This window comes from Monodelphis domestica, chromosome 8 (assembly GCF_027887165.1).
Source record: "Monodelphis domestica isolate mMonDom1 chromosome 8, mMonDom1.pri, whole genome shotgun sequence".
In the NCBI taxonomy this organism is placed as follows: Eukaryota; Metazoa; Chordata; class Mammalia; order Didelphimorphia; family Didelphidae; genus Monodelphis; species Monodelphis domestica.
Window position 1 is genome coordinate 186088963 of NC_077234.1, and position 25267 is coordinate 186114229.

General features: G+C 45.2%; 1 protein-coding gene across 8 annotated transcripts in view; it reads left to right on the forward strand.

Moving 5' to 3' along the window:
• Nucleotides 1-839: 839 nt before the first annotated feature.
• TFDP1 (transcription factor Dp-1) overlaps nt 840-25267 on the forward strand; it is a 112132-nt gene continuing 87704 nt past the window's right edge. Inside the window, exons 1-2 of one of the 8 annotated variants that reach the window (XM_056807563.1) lie at nt 840-986; nt 3312-3386. In XM_056807563.1, coding sequence (XP_056663541.1) covers nt 3375-3386 — 12 coding nt within the window. In that variant the 5' untranslated portion in view covers nt 840-986; nt 3312-3374. Of the gene's footprint in view, nt 1270-1314; nt 1465-1679; nt 1928-3311; nt 3387-25267 lie in introns of those variants that run through there. The other 7 variants (XM_016424901.2, XM_007501240.3, XM_007501239.3 and 4 more) reach the window with 7 other exon arrangements.

A 25267-nucleotide genomic window follows, 5' to 3' on the forward strand; every position in this document is an offset into this window, starting at 1 on the left:
GAAATCATACTGGTTAAGTGGGAGTGTAATGTAGTAATGATATGTTTCATATACTCAGCGCCTTTGGTCTAGGAACCTCAAAGTATTTTGCAAACGTTAATTATGCATCACAATACCTGTGAGGGGCAGGTGATTTTTTTTATCCCCATTTTATTGAAGCTAGGGATGAAGGCTAGATCACCCTGCTCTGACAATTGCTGCCCCATCTGGAACTGGACTCTGCAATCCAACCCGATTTCTCGGCTCACCCCTCCCCCACGAGCCAATCCTCTCCCTATTCCTTTTTGAGAGGTGAGCACATGGCTGTGACTCAATCCGGTGGCACGGAGAGATGAGGGTACAACTGGGCGGGCTCGCCCTGGTAGCCAGTGAGCTCTAAGCGGCCGGCAGATACAGTGGCACGGCCTGCAGCTCTCCTTGCGCTTCCTTTCCGGATGACCTCATTGCGGCCACTAAAGGCGGGCATTAGGGGATGCATGGAATTGTTTGTAATGGAGGTGGCTCGCAAGCAGGCCGTGGGGGCAGAGGCGTGGGAGCAGGACGCGGGGCTCGCAGGTGGTGCGGTAGTCCATCGGTGCGCCCCGCTGAGCCTGAACTCTCCCGGTGTTTTTTTTTTCTTTGCTCCAAAGCACATTCCCGGGTGCGGTATCCGGGCGGCCTTAATTTTCCCACTTTGACGTTTTCGCGCCGCGCGCTTCCCGCGCTCTCTGCTCTCTCCCAGGCAGACCCAGACACACCAACAAATGCACGCACACACACCGAACCCTCCGCGGGAGCCTCAGCGCGGGGGCGGAGCAGAACTGGCGGGAGCGAGGGAGGGAGCGAGCCAAAGGCGCGAAAAAGTCGCGCAGGCGCGCCCGGCTCCCCGAGGCGGAGCGCGCGGGGGTGAAACTGACACTTTGGGCCAGTCTCTATGGGGCCGCTCGTGGCCGCACGTCACCGCGTTGCCGGCACGTCACGCCGGCTTGACGCTCCCAGTACAAAGTGTAAGTTTCAATTTTTTTTATCCCCCCCTCGGCCAACTCTCCCAATATTGTGGGGAGAAGTGGGAGCGAAGTCGGGGGGGAGGGGGGTTGGGGAAAGCGAGTCCGGCCCCCGAGCTGCCGGAATCTACTCCCCTCCCCCGTGATCTCTCCCCTCCTTCTTGGGAGCGCGGGGGCTGCAGCGGCGGGGCCGCGAGCTGCCCCGCTCCCCATCTCCAGCTCCCCCCCTCCACCTCCAACCCGTCTTCCCCCCCGCGGTGCGGGCGCCAGGACCCGGGCAAACCAGGTGTGGGGCACGGAGCCTGCCTCGCGGGCTGGGGGCGCGTGTGCGCGTCCACGCGGGGCCCTGGAGGGGGGTGCCTTGCAGCTTGGCATAGGGGTTGGGGGGTGCAAGGATGCAGCTGGGTTTGGAGCCACATGCGTGAAGATGGGGGGGGTTCCTTCTGGAGCCCGGGAAGGATGGAGTTGGGGGATGGTTCAGGTCAGCTGGAGACTTGAGTATGTGTGGGGGGTTAGTTGCAGAGTTAGTATCGGCCTGGGATGGTGGTGGTGGGGCGGTCAGGGAGCTGAGGCTGGCCGGCAGGGCCAGCCGCGGGGGATGGGGAACCCGTGCGGCCGGTCTGGTCCCCTGGGCGGGCCCCCCTCTGCCCTGCCCCCCGCCTCGCCTCGCCTGTGTGTGGGCGCCGTGCACACGGCTTGGTGTCTCCTCGGGTCTCTTTTCCTGGTGCTCTGTGTGTGTGTGAGTGTATGTGTGTGTTGCACATGTGCAGTGGGTAAACCTTGCCTTCCCCCCGTTCCCATCCTTATACCCCCCACCCCCCCCCACTCCACGCTGCTGCTCCTCTTCATTGTAGCTGCTGCAGTTGGTGGTGGGCTCCGGGGCTCCTCAGCGCTCCTGGCCTGGCTTGGTGGGGAGGGCACGGAGGGGAGGAAGACGTCTTCAGGTGAACTGACCCCCGGCTTAATTTCTGGGGTTCTAGGGGGAGGGGGAAAACGAGAGGAGGCCAGCGAGGACGGAGGCTTTGGGGCGCTCACCCCTCTTCTGCCTTTGCAGATGGGGAAGGGTCTCCGAGATGGGACGTAAAGAGGTGGGGGGAAGCCTTGGCTGGTTGGGGGCGGTAGGCTTCCTTCGAGCTCCCCATCACCCCATCAGCATCTCTTCCCCTTCTTTGGGGAGCGGGTCCGACCAGGGAGGGTCTGGATGGCGCCTGTTGCCAGGGTGGTGCCCGGGTCTAAGGGGAGGTTGTGGGGGGAGGCACAGGCCGGCGAGGCCGGGCAGGCGGCTGAGCTGCAGCTGCAGCTGCTGCTTGTGTCTGTCCATGGGGCCTGGGACTCGCCACCAGCTCCCTGAGCCCCAACGGCCTGGAGTAGCTCAGGCCTGCTGCGGGCCAGCTCCCTGCGGGACACCCCGGGCGGGTGAGAGCCTGGGGCAGCCCCTCCACCAGCCTGGGTGCTGAAAGAGCCCGGCAGGGTGGAGAGCTCTCTGCCGAGTTCCGGTGTTCGGAGTGGGGGGGGGGGGGGGAGGTCTCCCTCCCGGGCTGCAGCTCTGAGGCCTAGTGACAGGTCAGGAAGATCTAGATCCCAGATGGACCTGGGGCTCGTGGAGTGGATCCTGGACTGGGGCTTGCTTTGTGAGCTGAGAGCAGTTCCTGCTTTAACCCTAGAGCTCCCTTGGAAACACACCTGTCAGAGTTATCAGCATGCTCAGGGCTGGGCCAGTGGAGCTAGCAACTGGGACTAGAGTAGGGCAAAGTCCCCCCTCCCCCCCTGCTTTTTTGGAGGGGGAGGGGCAATCACATAGCTCTCGTGTACATTTTTGTGTTCCTACTGGAAGGATGGGGTGGTCCATCCTGCATGTATATGTATGGGCTATAGTTGGCATGCATGCTCTGTGTCCATCATAGCCCTTCAGGAGGGGGTCCAATGTGCTTCCTAGTCATGTTCGGGCTCTCTGGGGAGACGGCGGTGTTTCTTAGTTTATGTTAGAAGTTTGGAGTGGAATGAGCTCAAGATATTGTTAGTGGTTTGGGGGAAGGAGAGTGTGTAGATCTTGTTTGTGTAAGATGCCAACATTGGTCTATTACATGTCACTCCTCCCAATTATTTTTAAAAGAAGTAGCCAAGTTGCTTTTGTAGATTCATTCAGGATCGAATACATGTATGCGTTTGGAAGGGGAGAGATCCCATATCCCAAAGTGCATTTTGCTTTGAAGGAAGTACATTGCCTTTGGAGGGAGAAATGTATCAATTTTAGACTTCAGATACAATATTTTACCAACCCTTATCTTTCTCTAAACTTATGTCTTCTTTTGCCCTTTTATTTACTAGAAGATTATTGTTTCTTCTCTGGAGAGTGAACATCTAAAGAATTGATTTCAAGGATCTGGTAACATGGCAAAAGATGTAAGTATATTTGCCTATTGTTAAACATAAATGTTTTGTTATTGCCTAGCTTTTTAGTCTTAAGTAAAAAATGGGGAATTTTATATGGTCTGGCCAACTTACTTTAGGTAAGTTACATTAGCTTATGTTTTTAAGACTTTTAAAATATGTGGAAAACATGGTTACGTAAAATATGGTCATGGGGATCTTGATAACGCTCACAGAGTATTGTGAGGCGTGTTTCTGCATTTGCGCTTATTGCTATAATATACCCTTAATGATAACTGGTGTTTAAATATCATTATTTTGACTTTATGACTTAAGATTTTCAGGTCATATTAAATCTTTTAATTGGGATTCTTTCTGTGTGGCAAGAGACAGGTAACTTTGATGACGGACAACTTGGCTTTATATCAAGTGTAAAAATTATTGAAAATTTTTGGAAAAGTCTGTGTTTAATGAATTTGCTATAGAATCTAGTAAACTAAATGTTTCAATCAATAATAATTATGCTAGTCAGATAGCATTTTCAAGATCACTTCATTGAAATCCTTTGAGGCATTACTGATATAATCCCTATTTTGCAAATATGTAAACAATCTCAGAGAGATTAACAAGGTCACCCAACTAATAGGTACTGAATTTGGAATTGTAAAGCCAAGTTTTACTGACTCTCAACTTCAAAAGCCACTCACCAGGATGCCTCACTTTTCTATAGTACAGAGTGTTATATTCTTGTTTTTGTTACCTTATTTTTCCCTGCTGAGGGGCAAATCTGATAGAGAACAGGCCTTGGAGCCATGAATATGTGGGTTTGAGTCCAGCCACTGACATGGACACACTGGGTGGCCCTGGGTAAGCCATGCCACCTTTTAGGGTTTCAAGTACCTCTTTATGACTTAGTTTCCAGGAATATTCCAACCTGCATTGGTCAAGGGAGGTTCCTCATCAGGAGTTTCCTTGATTAATGAGCCAGGCTCTATTTCTGTTCTCTTCTCTCCACCTAATCAGCCCCACCAAATAAAAGGCATTTCATCGATTGAATTTTATGTTCATGGAAGGAAAGATGCCAGATGTTTATCTAGATTCCCTGTTTATCATCTTTTTGTTCTTTGTTTTTCTATCCTCCTGCTACTTGGGATCAAAAATCATAGGGCCATAGAGCTAGAGTGGGAAGGGATCTCGATGGTATTCTAACTCAGCTCTCCCATTTTATAGATGAAGGAACTGAGGCCCACAGACCTTAGGTGATTTGATCAAGGTCACACAGATAGTATACATCAGAGGCAGCATGCCAACTAATATCCTCTGATTCCAGAACAGGTACCCTGCCCCTGCCCTGTACCATGCAAAAGAAAGCATATTTTCATCCCTAAAAATGTCTATTTCATTGACCACTTGAGGCCATCATCATAAGTATTTTTATTAAATAGTGATTTAGTCCATGGCATTATACTTGATATCCAGCAAAGACTTTGTACAATTAGAACACAGTTTTGAAAAATAAAATTAAATTTTTTCTATGGTTACATGATTCATGTGGAACACATTTGAAAAAAAAAAACCCATATATATGGGGTAATTAGGTGAATTAGGGCCAGGCCTAGAGCCTGGAGGTCCTGATTCAAATGTGACTTCAGGTACTTCCTAGCTGTGTGACCCTGGGAAAGTCAATAAACACTATTGCCTAACCCTTACTGCTCCTCTGCCTTGGATCCAGTACACAGTCTTGATCCTAATATGGAAGGTAAGGTTTTTTTTTTTAAAGCATACATACACAAATGTGTGTGTGTGTGTGTGTGTATAGTTATAAAATATGGATACATGCCTCTGAATTTTTAGAAGTATTGTTGGATAAGTTTTCTCTTCAACTTAACAAGAATAAAAAATATGGAAAATAGTGATAGTCTTTTGCAGAGTTGTTCATTCTCCCCAGCATTTTGATGTATTAAAAGTACTTTAATAAGGAAAATTTGATTATCTCCCGTATGCACAGAATGATGCTTGAGCATTGTGGGATGTTGAAAGATACCCATCTCCCCGGCCTTGAGAAACTTAGGCGCGAGCTGGGATGAGACATGTACCGGATACAAAAGAGATCGACACGATTAAGATATGTATTAGCTGATTTATTACTCTTGGAGGAGACACTCTTCTTACTCCTGATATAGTCCTTTAAGGATGCCAGTTGTAAACCAACTAAACCAACAACTTCACGTTGTAAGTCATCGGGAATTTTGGCTGGTGGAAGGCTCTCGGGCAAAGCCATCTTTGTCTGAAAGCTCCCTGCCTCGTTATCGCTTGTCCGCTTTCTAGAATTCATCATCTCCATTTTTAAATTGAATTTAACCGCAGAATGTTAAAGCTTCTCCATATCCAGTTGCTATCTCAGGTCCACAGGTGGTGCGTCAGTTTTGGCAGGGCCCAGCTCTCTCATGTCTGAGGCTCGATTGTGCATCGGAAAGTCCTGGATGCAGTCGGAACGCCGTCCGTCGCTTACCTGTGTGTCCTTGGGCCATTTTTATGTTTTTGGGCCTCGACGTCTCTCACTTAGAAAATGATCTCTTAAGTGGCTTTTAGCTCTAAATCCTGTGATTCCTGTGAACAAAGTAGAAATTCCCATGAAGAAATTCTAACCTATCTAATTCAGTTGAGAAGGTGAATATTTTAGTTTAAGTGATAACCCTAGCCCTCTTCACCCATCTTTATTTTTAAAGCTGCCTCCGTGGAAGGAAAACACTTTTTTTGGGGTATAATTTATATATTCCAGATAGGTGTAAAAAACTATCTTCAGTGTCCTAGCAATAAAAAATAGTTTTTCTCAGGCTATAGATAACAGTGTAATTTAGTTCATTTAGTACCACAGCAGAATAATGAGTAGTTGTTTATTAATTTAGGATCATGTTCTAGAATTGCCATGTTCTTCTCCCTCTTGCTTAGATCCATTTCACCACCGTCAAATGTTTTAGAAGTTTAAGAAAAAAATAATTGTGCTAGAGGAAGTTTTTACTGGTGTATTGATGTAATAAAGACGGAGCATCTTATTCACCTGTTATGGGTAAGGCACTAGAGAGAGAGCACTGCAAGGGATAGAGAGATAAATTTGATGTAGTAGTGATCTCGAGAAGTCTACATTCTGATAGGGGAGATGATATATACTAACAATTATTGCTTAGTATCATTTTTATTTTTTTTAAACCCTGACCTTCCATCTTAGAATCAATACTGGGTATTGGTTCCAAGGCAGAATAGTGGTAAGGGCTAGGCAAGGGGGGTCAAGTGACTTGCCCAGGGTCACATAACTAGGAAATAGCTGAGGCCAGATTTGAACCCAGGACCTCCCATCTTTAGGTCTGGCTTTCAATCCACTGAGCCACCCAGTTGCCCCCTGCTAAATATCATTTTTATCACCATGGAAACACATCAAGCCAAATGATGTTGCAGGAGGCCTAGAGAAGTTAACACTGCTGAGGCATCAACATAAGCTTGGATGATTGCTGACTATTTGATCTGAGTTTTTTAGCATTCAGTTAAATGACATTATAGACATATTTTGTGAGGTTGGTTTAAGTATTTGTGACGTTATTTTGAAATGAAGTGGGATGAGGCAGTGCTAGGTACGCACTGATCACATTTTACTTTCTACAGCTGTAACTTTTAGAAGTAAGAAATACCATCAAGATTTAAGGGGAATTTCTTTGTTATAAGGGATGGTTTGATAGAAGGGAGTTGGGGATGGGAAAGAAAAGTGTTTATAGGGGGAAATTTAGATGATTTGAAAATAAAAAATATCGGTAAATTTTTTTTTAGAGAAGGCTTAATGTGAGGGAGAGATGGTACTCAGTTTGTGGGCTTTAGGGACTTTTTAGTGGGTGACATTTGAGGCAGCCTTGCGGGAGATGGATGTGGATGGGGAAGGACATTTCAGGGGTAGGGGATAGTGCACAGAAAGTCATGGCAGGCAGAGGCAGAGCATAGCTGGGTCTGGAGAAGAGCAAACAGAGAGAAGGTTGGGAAGGAGGAGTTGAGGCCAGCATCCTGGGTTGCTCGACTGCCACCCTAAGGAATTTAGTTTTTTTCAGTGGGTCTCTGGGAGCGGCACCCAAGCAGTGCTTCATCTGGCTGCCATGGGTGGGATGGAGGAGTGGAGGGGAGAGCTTTTGGGGGCGGGAGGGTCTAGAAAGAGGCCATTTCGAATAGGTGAGGAGAACGAAAGGTCCTGGGAGTGTGAATGGGAAGGGAACGAGGCAGGCAGTAGTGTGGATTGGAAGGGCTTCAATGTAGTATTCCAGCTCCAGAGACAAGGAAGAGTTAATTCTCCATAAATAGAATAATGGGAATGGGGAAGGAGGTAAGAACAGGATTTGGGAGGAGGAGGATGACAAGCTCAGTTCTCAGAATGATGACTCGGAGATGCTCATGGGACAGCCAGGTAAAGATGCCCAGCAGGCTATTGGGAATGACGTCCGGGCTAATGAAAAGACAGAACCAAACAGGGAAAGACCTGCACGAATCGAGAGAACATAATATATGACCACAGAAATAGCGTTTGAAGAATGCCTTGTGTTTGTCCACCTCCAGAGAAAGAACTGATGAGTAGAGATGAACGTGGTGCAGTTTTACTTAGACTTGTATCTTTTTGTCAAATGACGTTTTCCAGTCGTGGGGAGGGGAGGAGCTGCCTGGAAATCTTCATGTAACAAACATTTAAAATTTAAAAAAGGAGGGGGGAGGTCTAGAGCTCAGGAGAGTGGGAGATGATATTAAAGACAGATTTGGGCATCCGAGGTGTAGAAGTGAGATGGCCCGAGATCTCCAAGGGAAAGAAGTGTAGAGGCACTGAGAGGGGAGCCCGAGGGCAGAACCTGAAGCACCTGCATTTAGCAGATCCTAGAGGGAGATGTAGAGCCGGAAGGGACCTCAGCGGCCATCCAGGCCCAGCCCCTCACTTTACTGAAGAGGATCCTGAGGCAGGCAAGGGTAGGTGGCATCCAAGGCAGCATCTGAACTCAGCCCACACTCCTCGGCAGATGCTGTCAGTCCCTAGAATGGACTTTGCTCGGGAGCATTGTAGAAATCATTAGACGACACTTCTGGAGAAACTTACCTCTCTGACTTGTCCATTTCATTTGTGCCGTTTCCTGTGACGTCAGACATAGCGGACCCCTTGAGGACTGAAGTGACTTCTAAAACAGTTTCTTTTAGATGCTAAGAGTTAGAGTTAGCCGTTTAACCGTTCAGAAAGCCCCATGGGCATTTGCCATGAGGGAAGACGTCGAGGTGCCAAGGAGGTGTCCAAAGGAAAAGCCTCCAGGGAGACTGGGCGGCTCAGTGGCCAGAGAGCCAGGTCTGGAGACGGGAGCTCCTGGGTTCGGAAGGGAAAGGTTTAAAAAAAAAGTAAAAGCCTCATTGTGCCCAGGGCAGATGGAGAAATGCTATGGTGACTGCAGTTGGAAGCCGATAAGAATCTGCTGGCCTTTTAGCGCCCAGGCAGCTATTTCCTCCCTGGTACTAATGGATCCCAGCGGGTCAGGAGGAGTGCGTTCTTGAACTTTTGAAAGGGTGAATGCAAAGGAGCAAGGACGCGCTCCCTGCACGCTTCGTGGCATTCGTGATTGTGCCCAGCCAGGGGGAAAAGGGAGCGATCGGGCACCAAAACAGCTCCTCTCCTCCCTTCCCTCGGCTCCCTCCTGCGGGCCTGTGGTGCTTCTGGCTAGGAGGTAAGGAAGTTAGGCAACGGCCGCGGCCAGCGTCAGGTGCTGCCCTTCTGGGTTCTCTGTTCCTGCCCCCAAATTGTGAAAGCTGTTCCTGTGAGGACAGTTTGATATCCTGTGTGACTCAGAAGCCTCCAATGGCATGTAAGGCATTGTTTGAGAGTTGCATCGCAGCACAGTCAAGCTCAAGTTTTGGATTACGATATGACCCCCATGGGGGCAGGACAAGATCTGATCATCGTGCTTTATAAAACATGTCTCTGTATACAGACACAGTGGATCGAGCATCCTCCTCCTGGCCTGCGTAATAAGGGGGTGTTGCTGAAGAAATAAGTAGTCACCTTGATATCCCCTTTTATTCTTTTCCTGAAATGAATTCATGAATAAATACTTGGACAGTAATTCCTTTTCAAATATTTCTTCTCCTAAGTGCCTTTAAACATAAGATTAAAAGCAGAGTAACTTGAGGCCTTCCAGGTTTAAATATTGAAGAAATCTTTCTACTCAGTCAACTTTACTGATTCATGAAGTTTATTTGTTTTGGTGGTAATAATAATGGCTAACATTTATATAGCACTTTGCATATAATATTTGACTTCATCACAAACTGATTCGGAATGAAATTCGAATGTGTTTGAAGCCGCCCAGTGAAATTTGAAACTTGAAGGTTTCTCAAAACATTAAAAATCTGAGAATTAGTGGTTACTGAAAACATGCGGTATAAGCACCACCTTCCCTAAATTTACCATTCACTTTTGGAATTTATTTTCATTTGTATTTTGTTGTCATTTAATACCTTAAAACTTGTTTGAAATGATGTCCCCCCCCCAACTGCTTATGAAGTCGTTAATGACATATAATGGAGGATTATTTGCTTTTTCTTCAAAGGGCTGAATTGGGAACTGGATTTTGATTCAGTATAAGGAAGACTTTTCTAAATTTTAGAGCTAGCCAAACAATAGATTTCCTTGCAAAGTAGTAATGAGTTCTCCATTACTGAAAGTGGTCAAGCAGAAGCTGGACATTTATTTGTTAGAAGACATTCCATCATCGGTTGGGAGGTTGTTGTGAAATGACCCATAACGTCTCTTTCAACCCAAAGAAGACTTAATTTTGGTAATAACTCTTAAAATGTTACTAATTCTTGAAACTCTTGTGATCCCAAATTTGCTTGGGAACATGGATGTATAAATATTTTTTGATTGACTTTTATATAGGAGATCCTGATGAGGTGACTTTTAGTTTTCTTAGTTGAATAAAATCATTTATTATAGGTGGCAAACATAATTTTGATACTTTTGTTTTTAAAGGACTATTTTTTTCATTAACAGTCATAAAGGCCTCGATAGATCATTTTTAGTAGCTTGAGTTTTTAGAGCTTCTAAATTATATTTTTGCTGCTCATCAGTTTAATTAAAATTTTGATTTTATTTGGAAACACTACTGAGTCATCTGCCACTTTATCTTGGATTTCTTAACTGAAAATAGTTTATACTCTGGACATCCGATGGTCAGATTACCTCTGGAATATTACATTTAGTATTTTGGGTACTCACCCCCCCCTTGCCCCATATAGATAGTTCAAGTGACTAAAAGACACTTGAGAATCATTAAGATGAATGATAAGCCTAAATCTTTTTAATTTGTGTGCTGAAGACAAAGATAACAATGGATGTAGTCTCTGCCCCTAAGGGGCTTGTGTTCTACTTGGAGGAAGGAGGATCCGTGCATATAGACAGAGTAAACTTCCCAAGGAAGAGAGCACCAACGAGGAAAGGCATCCTCGTCAGAAGAAGCCACGGACTTCCGGGACACACGGATGGAGCTGTGGGCTGGAGCCCTGCCGACTGGCTACGGGATGGCTGAATTCGAGCGATCACTAATCCTGCAGTTTAGCTAGGACCTAGAATGTGTAAAGAAGAGCACTAGGAAGTAAGTCCGGATGGGTGGAGGGGCTAGAGCGCCGAAGGCTTCAAGGGCCAGTCTGAGGAGCTCATACGGCGTCCAGGAAGCCGTGCAAGATTTCTGAGTCCCCCCCGTGTGCGGAGGGTGAGCTTGGAAGGGGAAGAGGCTGGATACAGCGAGATCATTACAGTAGTGGATGGAGGTGCGGCGGCTTGGATGGAGAGCTCTCCATAGGCTAGACAAGCCAGGGTGACGGAGGATGGAACCTGGAGGGATGCGGGGGCCCTCCGTAGAAACAGGGTGGGAGTTCAGAAAAGGCCGCGGGCCCCATACCTAGAGGACCCCCAGGTCACGAGGCCCGTTAGGCAGTTGGCACTGAATCCACTCCTGGAGAGCTGAAGAATTCAGAGAATGAGACGGGAGAAGACCTTGGCAGTTACCTCCATTGCATGGGCGGGAGGAGCCGGACAGAAAACCAGGAAACTGTCCCAAGAGACATTTGCCGGGCACTGCCTAGGCACAGGGCGAGCTGCTGGGGGCACAAACAAGAACAGAGGAGCAATCCCTCCCCTCGAGGGGCTTACAGTGAATGGAGGAAGATGATCTACAAAAGGAAGCTGAAGGGGTGAGGAAGGCCAAAGGGCACCCGCTCAGGGGCGGGACAAAAATGTTGCTGGAGCCGACACCAAGCCCAGAAGCTGGTGGCACAGGAAGAGCAGAGCCTGGGAGTTGGGGCCTTCTCTAAATAAAGTCTGCGGGAGCTTTTGCTCTGCCTCCGCCCTGCAATTAGAGAGGCTACGCATGCGGTGCGGGTGGCTTCAGCGGTGAGGTTTCCTGTGCCGGGCTTCTGGGCACGGCATGATGAGGAGGACGACGGCAGCCGAAAGCAAGAGGCAGCCGCCGGTGAATGGAGGAGGCTTCCGACCTAGTAGCCCAAGAGCAGGAATCCTGGCGGGGAGGAGGGGAGCGGGAGCTGGGGAGCGGCGGATTCCTGGAGATCAGTGTCTGACGGGAGGCCGGCGGCGAGGGCTCCCGTGTACGGGGGCTGTGGGAGGGGCCCCGCTTTCCCACGCACTTGTGGCAGCCGGGCTTTGGTCTGGTTCAAGGCTGGGGATGTGGAGGGTCTTTCTCAGAGGAGGTGGCCGGGAATGGTGTCCGCAAGTTGTGTCCTTACGACATACTAATGATCAGCAGTTCTTGAGAGGGGCAGAGATCCTTTCTGTGAACTTCAGAGGCTCCGTTAGCCTCCTGGACAAGTCCTCGCTGGGCTTGTTCACCTGTTGGTGTCGGCGGCTCTTCTTGTAAGACAAACCGGCCGCACAAAGTGGTCGGGCCGAGGAGTTCTTTGTGAACAGAGGCGATCGCTGCAGTAGGAGGCTCCTCCTGGGGGTGGGACGTTTGTGCCCTCTGCTCAATTTCTGGCCATCATTAGACCGCTCGGTCCATCGTGCCATGGGGAGGCGTGTGGGGAAATAGAGGGAAAGGTTTTCTAGCTTTTCAACGCCTTTCTACAGTGAGCTTCTGGCTTGCGTACACTGCAGAGAAGAATGAGGTGACCTTGTAGGCAAAGCTCCTGGTCTGGGCACAAGAGACGCTCGGCTGTGGTCCCAGGAGCGTCCGAGCGTCCGTCGGATCCGGAGGTGGCTAACGAAGGGAGCCGCTGACGGGTCCTGGGCTGTAAGTGCCATCGTCACCCGAGCAGCAGAGACACATCGGTGAGGAAGAACACGGAAAACACGACGAGCGAAAGACAGATCGGAAGAGCGCGACGGGTCAGTTCCTGAACGTTGGGCCCGCTGGGACGTTGTCGAGCGGACCTTGCCGCCACCTTCCCCTTGGGGTGGCTCTGTGGCTTTCCTTTCCTTAGCTGTTGGGGCAGGTTCTTCCCCCTCTTTCTAGGTGATCAGATTCTTTCAGAAAAAATGGAGGCGTCTTCAGGCGCCTTCCTGTCTTTTTTCGCGTGTTCTGATGGTCAACGGAGGCACTTTTTTGGTTAGTTACCTTGACCTGTTTTGCAAAACTGGGATTTTCTTCTGTAATCCACTCATGACTCATTAGGCACAACCTACATTTAATGCAAAATGATCTTCCTGACACGTGTTCCTCAAGTCACTCCTTTGCCTTCCTGGATCGCACTGTCTTTGGCATTCGGAGCCCTCCCGGAGGTCTGGCCTCTATTTTACCTTGATGGTCTCATTTCATGCGGCCTCCTCCGCCTGTTTTATGTTCATTGAATCCGAAGCCCAGCTGCTTCCTGATCTGCTCCTGACCTCTGTCTGTCTTTCGCTCGTCAGCCTGGTGAATCCTTCCTTTCAGCCAGGCTCAGCTCAGGTGTCGCTTTCTCCAGGAAGGCTCCCGCGCTCCCCTTGGCTTCCTTCCTCCTCTCGCAGGACTCTTGGCTTGGCCTCCCCACAGGACTCGTGCCCACCCCATCTCTGGTGAGGACTTGCCTGTAGGACGGGGCAAAATCGCTCCTTCCAGCGGAGCCCGAAGGCCCTCCGGGCTCCTCGTCCCGGACCTCGGAGCCAGGGAGCCTTTCGACTCCCTCCCTGCCACGTGTATCGGTATTCCTGCGCGGTAGCGGCCATCTTGGTCCAAAAAGCGATTTGGCTAACGTGTTTGCTCGATTTTAGCCTGCTTTGCTTTCTTCTCAGATTTCCACCACTTAAAAGGAAGAGCCAGCTGCACCCATGGGTGCACCCTGACCAAAGAATTCTCCTTCTTTCTATTCCCGAAATAGAGTGTAACGTTCTTGAGAGGAGCAAGGAAAGTGTGATGCTTTCTTTCACCTTCATCTCTTCAACGCCTGCCTCGTGTGGCACATGGTACAGTAGAGTCTTTATAGTTTATTTTTTTAAAAAATATTTTTTCATGGTTACATGATTCATGGTCTTTCCTTCCCCCTTTTCCTCCCCATTCCCGGAGCTGACAAGCAGTTCCACTGGGCTATATATGTATTTTAAATATAATTCTAATTTTATTTTTTAAAAAAAGATTTTCCATACACAGTAGATTCTTTTTAATTTTAAACCCTGACCTTCCGTCTTGGAGTCAATACTGTGTATTGGCTCCAAGGCAGAAGAGTGGTAAGGGCTAGGCAAGGGGGGTCAAGTGACTTGCCCAGGGTCACCCAGCTGGGAAGTGTCTGAGGCCGCATTTGAACCCAGGACCTCCCGTCTCTAGGCCTGGCTCTCAATTCACTAAGCCCCCCAGTGCCCCCCTTACACAGTAGATTCTTAATGAGTGTTTGTTGAATGGAAAGTTGTCTTCTTTTTGTCCTGGCTCGTCCTTTCTTACTTAACATGGTTACTGTGTTTAGGTAGAATGCAGATTCATTTTAGTAAGAATTTAAGCAAAGCAAAATAGATAGAAGTTGATATGGAAAAAATTCCAAAGAAATTAGAAATGAAATATTAATCCAGGGGCAGGCTCAGAGATGGGAGGTCCTGGGTTCAAAACTGGCTTCAGACACGTCCCAGTTGTGTGACCCTAGGCAAGAGTCTTAACCCCCATTGCCTAGCCCTTACCACTCTTCTGCCTTGGAACCAATACACAGTATTAACTCCAAGACGGAAGGTAAGGGTTTAAAAAAACCCAACAAAAAACAAACAAAAAGAAATATTAATCCCTTGCTGACAATTAAAAAAAATGCAAACTCCTTCATTTTATTATTTAATTCACTTAATTATTTTTCAAGCAACAAATGTTTTTGAATTCAATTGATAGGAAATCAATTTCCCATCCAATAACCTTCTCTTCCATTAAATTAATAATAATAATTTAGTATTTATGTAATGTTTATGATGTACCACGCCCTGTACTAAGTAATTTATAAATATGATCTCAATCTTAGTGATAATCCTGGGGAATAGGTGCTTTTATTATCCCTATTTTACAGTCAAGGAAACCAAGTCAGACAGGCTAAGTCACTGGCATAGGGTCACATAGCTAGTAAGTGACCAAGACTAGATTTGAATTCAGATCTTCCTTACTCCAAGTCCAGGACTCTGTCCACTGTGCTACCCTCGATTTGTATTTATATATTCCAGCTAAACGGACTCCCACATTAGCTCTGTCTGAAAATGTGTATCTCTTTTTGCATTTAAGTCAAGAGATGAGTGTCATGTTTCATCTTCATTCCTCTTAGACTCATGATTTAGCAGTTAAAAGGCTTTTTCAGAGTTGTTTTCCTCTATGATACTGTTATCACGAATTGTTCTTCTAGTTCTGCTCACCTTGTTTTGCGTTAATTTATCAGGATCTTCCCAGCTTTCTCTAAAAATGCCTATTTCATTTTATCTTATGGCACAAAAATATTCCATTATATTCTTATACTACAATTTTTTTAGTCATCCAATAGAAGGACAAATTCTTAGTTTCTAGTTTTGGATTCCTACAAAAATATTTTTTTACATGTAGAACCCCCCCCCCCCCCTTTGAATTTTTTTTGGGTATAGACATGGGTCGAAGGATATGTACAATTTGGTAACTTTCTGACTTTTAGCCCAAAGTGCTTTTGAGAATAGCTAGATTGATTCACAACTCTACCACCAGTGTACTAGCATACTTGTTTTCCTCTGACATTTGTTATATTCCTCTTTTGTCATTTTGTCAGGTATGAGATAGAATCTATAATTTGCTTTGATTTATATTTCTCTATATAGTAATTTAGAGTATTTTTATATGGTTGTTGATAACTTCCTTTGAAAGTTGCCTCTTTTCCTTTGACCATGAATATATTGAGAAATGGCTCTTAAATGTAAATATTGGAATCAGTTTGTTGTATTTGTTGGAAGTGAGACCTTTATCAGAGAAACTCAATGGAAAGATATTTTCCAGTTATAAGTTTACCTTCTAGTTTTTACTGCATTAGATTTGTTTGTGCAGAAATCTCTCAATTATATATAACCTGAATTATCTATTTTTATGATCTTCCCTTTCACTTATTTGTTAATTCTTCCTCTAGATCTGAAAGATAATTTCTTCTTTGCTCTAATTTGTTTATGGTGTGTGCTTTTTTTTTTTTTAATATCAAAGACAATTTGGAGCTTATTTTGGTGTATGGTTGGAGATGCTAGTCTAAACCTAATTTCTACCAGTCTGCTGTCCAATTTTCCTGCAGTTTTTGTCAGATATGAATCCTTTCCCCAGTAAATGAAGTCTTTGGGTTTATCAAACACCACACTACTAGTTGTAGGATTGTATGCTGTGTACCATGTCTGGTTCAATGGTCAACCTGTTTTTTTAACCCACTCTTGACTATAGTTCATCCTGTAATTCCTTATAGGTTCAATTATATAAGGATAATGAAAACTTGTGTCCATCTTTGTTATGTCTGACAATCCTGAGGCCTCAAGTAGAAAGTTTGAAGTGATAAATCTGCCTTGTTGGTGAAAAAAATGTTGAATCGAGAGTTAGAAGACCCAGGTTTGACCTGTCACTTGGGTCTCTCAGGTTTCTTCTCTATAAAATGAGATGGTTGAATTTGAAGATTTCTCAGGCCTTTTCTGGCTCCAGTTCTGATTTTGTAAGGCGACTCCAGCTTTGTGTATAAGGAGCAACTTGTGTGATGTTTTAATTATTGTAGAAAGCAATAACCTTTACACTTAAGAGTATTGTTACCTCGCATCTGGAAAAAACTGCCTCCACGTTGCTGAATCCTTCCTTTCCTTTAGGCTTCTCCTCTTAAAATCAGAAAAGCTTATATCAGATTTAATCTTCCCTATTCCTAGCAGGAAGAGGAGGAGGAGGAATTGAAAACTGATCCTATATACTTCTTTATTAGTCCAGATTTAAAACAATCAGAAATTCTCAGTAGTTTGATACTTAAGAATATGTAAATCCTAATTTCTTTAAAAGTTCAATTTTAAAGGCAAATTTATTTATCTGCGTATTAAAATAATATAGAATCCTGTTACTGTTGAAATGATCTGAAACATTATCTAGTTCATGGGGGAATTAGGTGGCTCTGTGGATAGAGAGCCCAGCCTGGACACAGGAGGTCTTGAGTTCAGATTGGCCTCAGACTGTTGACCCCCCACCCAATTGCCTGACTTAAGGTCAGTTGCCTTGGAACCAGTACTTAGAATTGGCTCCAAGAGGGAAGGTAAAGGTTTAAAAAAAAAAATCTAGCCCAAATTTCTTATTTAATAGGCCCAGAGAAATGGAAGGGCCCTAGAGCAAATCAGAGAAGAGTCCTGGTGCACCTTCAGATCTCGTCTGCAGATCCTCCCGTTGGGACAGACTAGAGCTGGTATTACTTTTATAAAAACTTGCTGTCTTTGGTTTTACGTCACCTTCATCTCAGTATGTGACCTTCCTCCGTCCCCCATTCAGGGAACTATCCCTTTCAGCAAAAAATTAAAAAAAAAGTTGTGGGGAAGCAGTTGAGGAAAATCAGTGTTCAAATCAAGGTTGGCCGCCATGTCCTCTGCAGAGAAGGAAGGCACACTCTTCTTTGGAGCCAGGTTTGGCTGGTATAACACAGGCTCGGTCTTTCCACTTATTTTGTTGTCATTGTCTTTGTGTCTATTATTTCCCTGGTTCTGCTAAAGTCTGCCTGTGTCCTCTCCTTGTTGATAGTTGTTTTGGGTACAGTCATATTCCGTCATATTCATAAACTCCAATTTGTTGAGATTCCTGAAACATGGTTTTCTCCTTTCCAGTTTTTTTACTAAGAAAAAGTGCTGCTGCAAACATTTCCCCATTTATTGGATCATTTTCCCCCTCTGAGTTCCTTCAGGGTTATATCCAGTAAAAGGGCATGGGGATTTGGTGTTTTCATGAGTGAAATTCCAAATTGCTTTCCCATTTAGAACTCCACCGTTATTGTATTGGGCTACCTGTCAGAGGAAGTATTTTTAATCTTGGTTTTATAACACCTTTCTCAAGATGTGTTGTGGAATTAGCAACAAAATCTGAAAATAAAATTAATCTTAATTTAAAAATAGATTCTAAGAAACACTTGAAGAAGGGACGCCGTGAAACCTAACCATGATTACCGTGACTACAAAGAGGCTTGACAGTACTTGCCTGTGTATTTGCCTATTGGCAAGAGTATGTATTATGAGGCAGGAAGAGGAGAAAGCCATATGGTCTTCCCCATTTTTGTGTGGCTTTGACCTCCTCAATCACTAACATTTAGAAACAGAGCTACCTCTTAGTATTTTACAGCGCCCATCACTCTCGGTTAGCCGGCGGTGTGCAGTCTCTGATATGCAGTGAGATTTGGAGGGGATAGCAAAGAGCAACTCGGACGTCGGAGGGGACAGCTTCTCTGCCCAGACTTCGGTGGCAGCTTTGGTTTATAAGTCGGTGGCATCTCTGAGGTCCCATTTGCTGGCTCCCACCGCCATCTTTAAATTCTGAGTCAGAGCGTCATTTTGGAAAAGAGATTCCCCAATCAGAGAGCCTTAGAATTTTTGAGCTGGCAGGGGACCTCGGATATCCCCCAGCCCAATTCCCCAGTTTCATAGACTAGGCTCAGAGGGAGAGTGACTTGCTCAAAGGCGTGCAGCTAGGGACAGAAGCAGGAGATGATACATAGTTCTTCACAATCTGTTCCAGCGTCTCAAGAATACTTAGTCAGGAAATGTTGCTTTCCTCTACCCCAAGGTCTTTGGATGGGTGAAGCACTTCGAAGTTTATCAGAGGGATTCTCTCGTCCTGCTCAGCTGATTAGTGCAAGGCAGTGCAGTTTTCCTTGCTCTTCCAGCAATATCCTGCTTCCGGCCTCACAGCCATTTATTTATTTATTTATTTTCTTTATTTTATTTTAATCACAAATTAACACATAGGTTTTCCAAAGTTACATGATTCATGTTGTCTCCTTCTCTTCTTTTCCTCCCTCCTCTTGGAGTTGACAAGCAATCCCACTGGGTTATACTTGTATTATCACTCAAAACATATTTCCATATTATTAATTAAAAAATTATTTAGAGTATTTCTCCATGGTTACATGATTCATGTTCTCTCCCTCCCCTCTCCCGGAGCTGACAAGTTATTTATTTTTATAAGTTATTTATTTATTTTTATATTTATCTTATAAAACCCAAACCCCAAATTAAACCAATGGTTATGGGATGGCCCAGCGAGTCTACTTGTGGGAGGGTTCATGACCATTAGCGTAGCATCGATCTGCCGTCAAATCCTTCAAATCTCCTTGTCAGCTTGTATTCTAATTTTGGGGTTTGTGGTGTTCTGCTCAACTGACCACATCAATGACTTGGATTTGAGAAGAAAGCGCCTCCAGGTGTTGGTGACCGCTGTGTGTGTGTGTGTGTGTGTGTGTGTGTGTGTGTGTGTGTGTCGCGCGTGTGCCTTTGAGTTCGGAGAGCCCCATCACCAGGAGGTTTGGTTACAAAATGTTTTGTTACCAAAAAAATCCTACAGACCCAGTAAGCGGCGGAGGGGTTGTGGGTGGAGTCCGCCGGCCGTGAGATTGTGGCTCCCAGCGCCTCTGGGACTCCATTTTAGTCAGATGGAGACAAACCTCAGATAGTAGGAGCGGCGCCGGAGCCACGCCCAGGTTTGTAGAGCATTCGGGCGTGGCTTCTTAGGACCTGCTGTCTGGTATTTCACCTCGCAGCCACTGCCTGCTTACCCGCGCACTCTGCAGGCGGCCCGGCACCATGTGGGCATCCTCCTTCAAGGATGGATCTCCTAGAAAGAATGGCAACGCTATTCCGGACAATCCCTCAAACCCGGCTGGCGGGAAGGAAGCGCTCCGGGTTAAGCCCCGCCGGCTCCGAGTTTTCAGGGAGCTCGTGAGACTGTACGTTTGTTCTCGGCCCCTCGCTAGGGAATGGAAGCGTCCGTCAATCGGGCTCGCTCTCCTGAGGGGGAACCTCTGAAAGAGGTCCTGATAGAAAGCCATACCTGAACATTGCCAAGCGCCCGGCTGATTGCTGCCAGGCCTTGGTGTGGAGCCGTCGCGCTCGGCAGCCTCCCAATACAAGGACATCCTCTATTTTTTCCATGTTGATGGTAATAAAACAATTTGAAGTCATGGGACTGAGCTGATTTAGCTTTAACGCATTTTTAACGAGCTCAAAAGTTGAGAAGTGATGGTAGGAGGCCTGTTAGGTCCAGTCAGGTAAAGCCGTAGTAAATTCATATCTTCACATATTCAATACCACAGACTGCTTTTTCACATGGGCTATGTATGCATAACTATGAGTATTCCAGTAGTAATATTCAGGGCTTGGTGAGGTGGGGAACACTAGGTTAATTTTTTTATTGATACTCTTTTCTTTGATTCTATCAGTGACTTCCCAGTGAAGAACTCCCATCGCATTCTTCTTGTTATTCGGTTGTGTCTGACTCTTTGGGACCCCATTTGGGGTTTTCTTGGCAAAGATCCTGGAATGGTTTGCCATTTCCTTCTGCCCCTCGTTTTATAGCTGAGGAAACTGAGGCAAACAGGGTTAAGTGACTTGCCCAGGGTCACATAGATAGTATCTGAGGCCAAATTTTTGTCTAGGCAAAATGGAATCCTCCCGACTTCAGGCCTGGCACTCTGAGCTGCCCGTGCTTCGGCCCTCTAGATTGATGCACAATCACTCACTCTGCGAGTTGGGCCTGGAAATGGAGGTTTCTTTTGTTTATTATAGTTTAATTTGTTTTAAAATTTAATAATATAGCATTAACCTTGTTCCTTTGATCTCAGCTTTCCTGATTTTTGATGTTGTCTTCTTGTCGTTTGGCTCTTTGCCTCATTGCTCAACCAAAACAAATAGTGGCCAAGCCTAGTGGTCTCTTTTTCCCTGCAGAGCCCCCTTGGTCCACGCTGCCTCTGACCCCGGGCCCTCTCCTCCTGATTTCCGACACGGTTTTCTCCTGGTCTTCTTTCCGCCTTTCTGAATGTGCCTTCTCAATCTCATTTGCCAGCTCATCCTCCGTACCTTGCTCCCTAGTCGTGGGCATCGCCAAAGGCTCCGTCCTGGGGGCTCTCATCCCTTTCTGTCTCCACACCTTTTCTGTCCGGGTGACCCCGCAGATCCCCTGGGCTTCATGAGCTTTCTTCTGAGCCCCAGACCTATAAGCACTGGCTGTCTTGAACATTTCCAGTTGGATGTCTTGGAGACATCTCTAACTCTACAAACCTGCCATCCCCAACACATCTGTATTTCTGTTGAAGGCACCATCATTCTTCTAGTCTCTTAGGTATCTTCCTCTATCCTCCCTCTTCGATGCTCCAGAGCTAGAATAACCCTTTGCCAGATCTTGCGCTTTCTATCTCCATCACTTGCCAGGGACCCTTCTCTACTCATACAGCCGCCATCTTCGTTTTCTCAAGTATTCTCCCCACCTAAAGTTTCTTTCCACTTGTGGAAAAAAGCACCAGCTCTAGAGTCAGGAAAGCCCTGGGCTTGGTGTCTGTTCTACCTCAGATACTGGCAGTCTCATCCCGGCCACTCTCCGTCTCTCAGATCTTCAACAAAGGGGCTGGATTCATTGGCTCCTGAAGTCCCTTTCAGCTCCAAGTCTGTGGTTCACCTTGCACACACGTGCCCGATTTTCTTAGGTACAGATCTGACTGCGCCATGCTACAGTCCAGTAAACTCCAGTGACTCCCCTCTGCCCCAGGAAAAATAAAAATTCCTTTGTTTGACATTTAAAGCCCTTTATACCCTCATCCTAACCTATCTTCCCAGACTTCATTATGCATTACTCCCAACCATCCTGCCAAACTGGTCCTTCTCTCTGTTCCTCAAATATGGTTCTCCATCTCTGATCTCTGTGCCTTTGCTTTGGCTGTAACCTCCTTCCCTGGAATGTATTTCCTACTTACATCTCATAGCTTTTTTTTTTTTTAAGACATAGCTCATATACCATCTTTTTTTAAGATTTAAAAAGTTCTGAACCAAACCAATAAAATGAGTAATTCCATATACATAGTAGAAAAGAAAAAAAGATTGTACATGAAACTATAACTCTTTATTCTGTATTACTTTATTTTCCTATAACTTATAATAAATTCGACATCTCACTTTCAACAAACTGTCTGCTTATGCATTTTAAATGATGAAAACTTCAGTGATTCTTTTTCCTTCCTTCCTTCCTTCCTTCCTTCCTTCCTTCCTTCCTTCCTTCCTTCCTTCCTTCCTTCCTTCCTTCCTTCCTTCCTTCCTTCCTTCCTTCCTTCCTTCCTTCCTTCCTTCCTTCCTTCCTTCCTTCCTTCCTTCCTCCCTCCCTCCCTCCCTCCCTCCCTCCCTCCCTCCCTCCCTCCCTCCCTCCCTCCTTCCCTCCCTCCCTCCCTCCTTCCCTCCTTCCTTCCTTCCAGCCATCGTTTTGGACTTTCTTTTTCCTACTTATTTCCAAATGGGGGGGTCTTGAAACAGATCCCACATACCACCTTCTACCTAATACCCTACTTGATCTCCACCCATTGATAGTCTCCCTTCACTCCTTTGTATTTGTGTGTGTGTGTGTGTTTACGTACGTACAAGTTATCTCTAACCATAGAATGGAAGGTCCTTGAGAGTAGGGGTCATGTTTGTCCTTTGTATTTGAATCCCAAAGGACTAGTGTACTACCTGACTCTTCTAGTAATACTTATTTAATAAATACTTGTTGATTGATTGGTTTACATTGTTGTGGCATTGTGTTTATTGTTCTGCTGGATCTATTTTTTTTTTTGGGTGTGATTTTATACACATCCAGTACTAGATTTCTTGGAAGTTTTTCCATCTGTGATGCGTTAATATTTGATTACATGAATGTTCCACATTTTTTCAGCCATTCTCTATACTATTCATTGTGCTGCTGCCATGGAAATTTTGCTGAATATCAAACTGTTCTTGGGTATATATATATATATATCCATTAGAAGGATTCTTGGCTATAAGGAAGGCCATGAACAGTATATTAAGTTTTCTCATATAGTTCTGTATTATTTTGCAGAATGCTTGGATCCGTTTTACAGCCGTATGAAGCAATGAACGAGAGTGAGATGTAGCTTAAATTTGCATTTCTGTGATTCTTTGAATAATATGGTCAGTGATAATTTGCATTTCTTCATATCCTTTGGCTTCCTGTTGGGGAATTGCTCTCTTAGTTGGGCCGACTTTTGCTCCTTCTTAGCGATTCTTTTTAATAAAGATTTTATTTTACAGATCGATTTTAGATGCCAGACTCGCGTACTCATGACTTCAGAAAGGCTGATGTAGGAAGCATTCCTGCCGCCCCTCCGCACAGGCACTGGAATGAAGGTGCCGAATGATACATACATTTTGAGATGTGGCCAATGTGTAAATGTTTTGCTTGACTGTCTTCATTTGTTACAAGGGAAGTCTTCTATTTGCAGTTGAGTTAATGGGCAATGACAGACATACAAAAACAAAAAGAAGAGAGCACCAATAAAACATTTTAAAAATAGAAGGAAAAGACTTCAGTAAGGGGCATAGCCAATTCTGTCACTACCGTGTTAAATTGAACTTACAGTTTTATATTATGCAGTAACAAAAAGCACACAATGAGCTTTTTCTGATAATTCCTAGCCATGTGACCCTGGGCAAGTCACTTAACCTGTCTGCCTTAATTTCCTCATTTGTAAAATGGGGATCATAATAGCTCCTATCTCTTGGGGTTGTTGTGAGTATAAAACGAGCTAATATTTCTAAAGCATGTTGCAAACTTGAAAGTGCCATATAAATATTATTATTACTGCTATTTCTTCTAGCACAGAAGTATTCCATTATATTCATACAGCATGATTTTCATCATATTCACCTGTTACCAAATCATGGATACTTTAAGTATGTCGGTGTCTTTCTTAAAATGCATTAAGAGCAACATATAAAATATTACAAAGGCATTAGGCATTGGAATTGGTAGAAAGAGCATTCTACTTGGGATTCCACAAGTCCAGCTAGTCCAGCCATTCTCATTTTATTGATGGGGAAACTGAGGTCCACGGGGACCTAGTGAATCACTCAAAGTAAGCATCAGAAGCAGGATTGGGAACCAGTTCCTCTGATTCCACACTGCGTACACGTTGTGATTTACCACACCGTGCTTAGAAGTGTAGGCTGTTATTAATTTTTAGTGTATTCTGTATCAGTAGTATTTAGTGTATTAACTTTTAGGTGTAACTTATCCTCTTTCCTATTTAGATATTCTTTTTTTTCCCCAGGGTTCTGTTTATTGCATTGGATATCAGTTCATATCATACTTCGAATGTTTCAGCCATTTCCTCATATTTATCATTTCTTTTTTTCTTTTTATTTGTATTTCTATTTAGATATTCTTTAGGTGACCTAGCACATTTTAGCATACACTAAAATTCACCCAGGAGAATGAAGGGGAAAACAGGAAGTTTGAGTGCCTTCCCTTTGCCTTTAGAGAAAAATTCCGATGTCAACAGTTGAAGGCGGAGTCCAGAGCGAGATAAGAAGTAGCTGGGTCTGGATACCAAGCCTATCTAGAGAACCTCTTCTGGACATGCCATATACTTAAGGAAAAGTCATTGCTGAGTCACTTAATTTTGAGGCTTGGTCCATAACAGAAAAGAAAAATAATTGAATACCTCATTCTGTGGTTATATTTTAAACATTGACTATGTTTACAACACTGTGCTGAGCGTAGATTTTTTAAAAAGATAGTTTCTGCTCTTATGGAACCTATAATCTGTTACTTAAAAAAAAAAGGATGACTAGCATTTACTGAGATTATTCTCCTGGTACCTCCCCAAACAAGCAGCCAACGTGGACCAATAGCTGTGGGAAACCAAAGCAAGGGGAGGAAGCCCTTACTCAGGGCCTCTCAAGGCTGGGACCACTGGCCCCTCCATCCATCTCCTCCAGCAAGATAGATATGGAAGGCACTTTATTCAGACCAGCATTTTAGGCTGCTGCACCAGAAGGGAAGGGGACGAGAGAGGATCTTTCTTAATCTTCTCAAAGGTCCCTTGGGTCCTTTCCCTTCCATCTCCTCACGAAAGCAAGGCTCTGATCCCAGCCAAGGGTCCAGGTAAAAAGGGTGGTGTTGGCTCCATAGCTCGACAACTTCTTAAAAAGTCATATTAAATTAAATTAAAAAACATTAAAAAGTCAAAGACTGTGCAGAGAATACACTATTCAATAAAGAGACAACAAAAAACACCAAACCAATCCTCTGCTTGGCTATATTCTCTTAAGCTGTCCTGCATTTCTTCTCTTTCATTGCCTCTTTTCAGGCTAAAATTTTCTTTATAATGAACTTATCCATCATTCAAGAGAGAGCAAAAAGTTAGGATCGCCTCTGAAACCAAGATCTTGTTTGGTGAGGTTTGTTTCAAAAGTA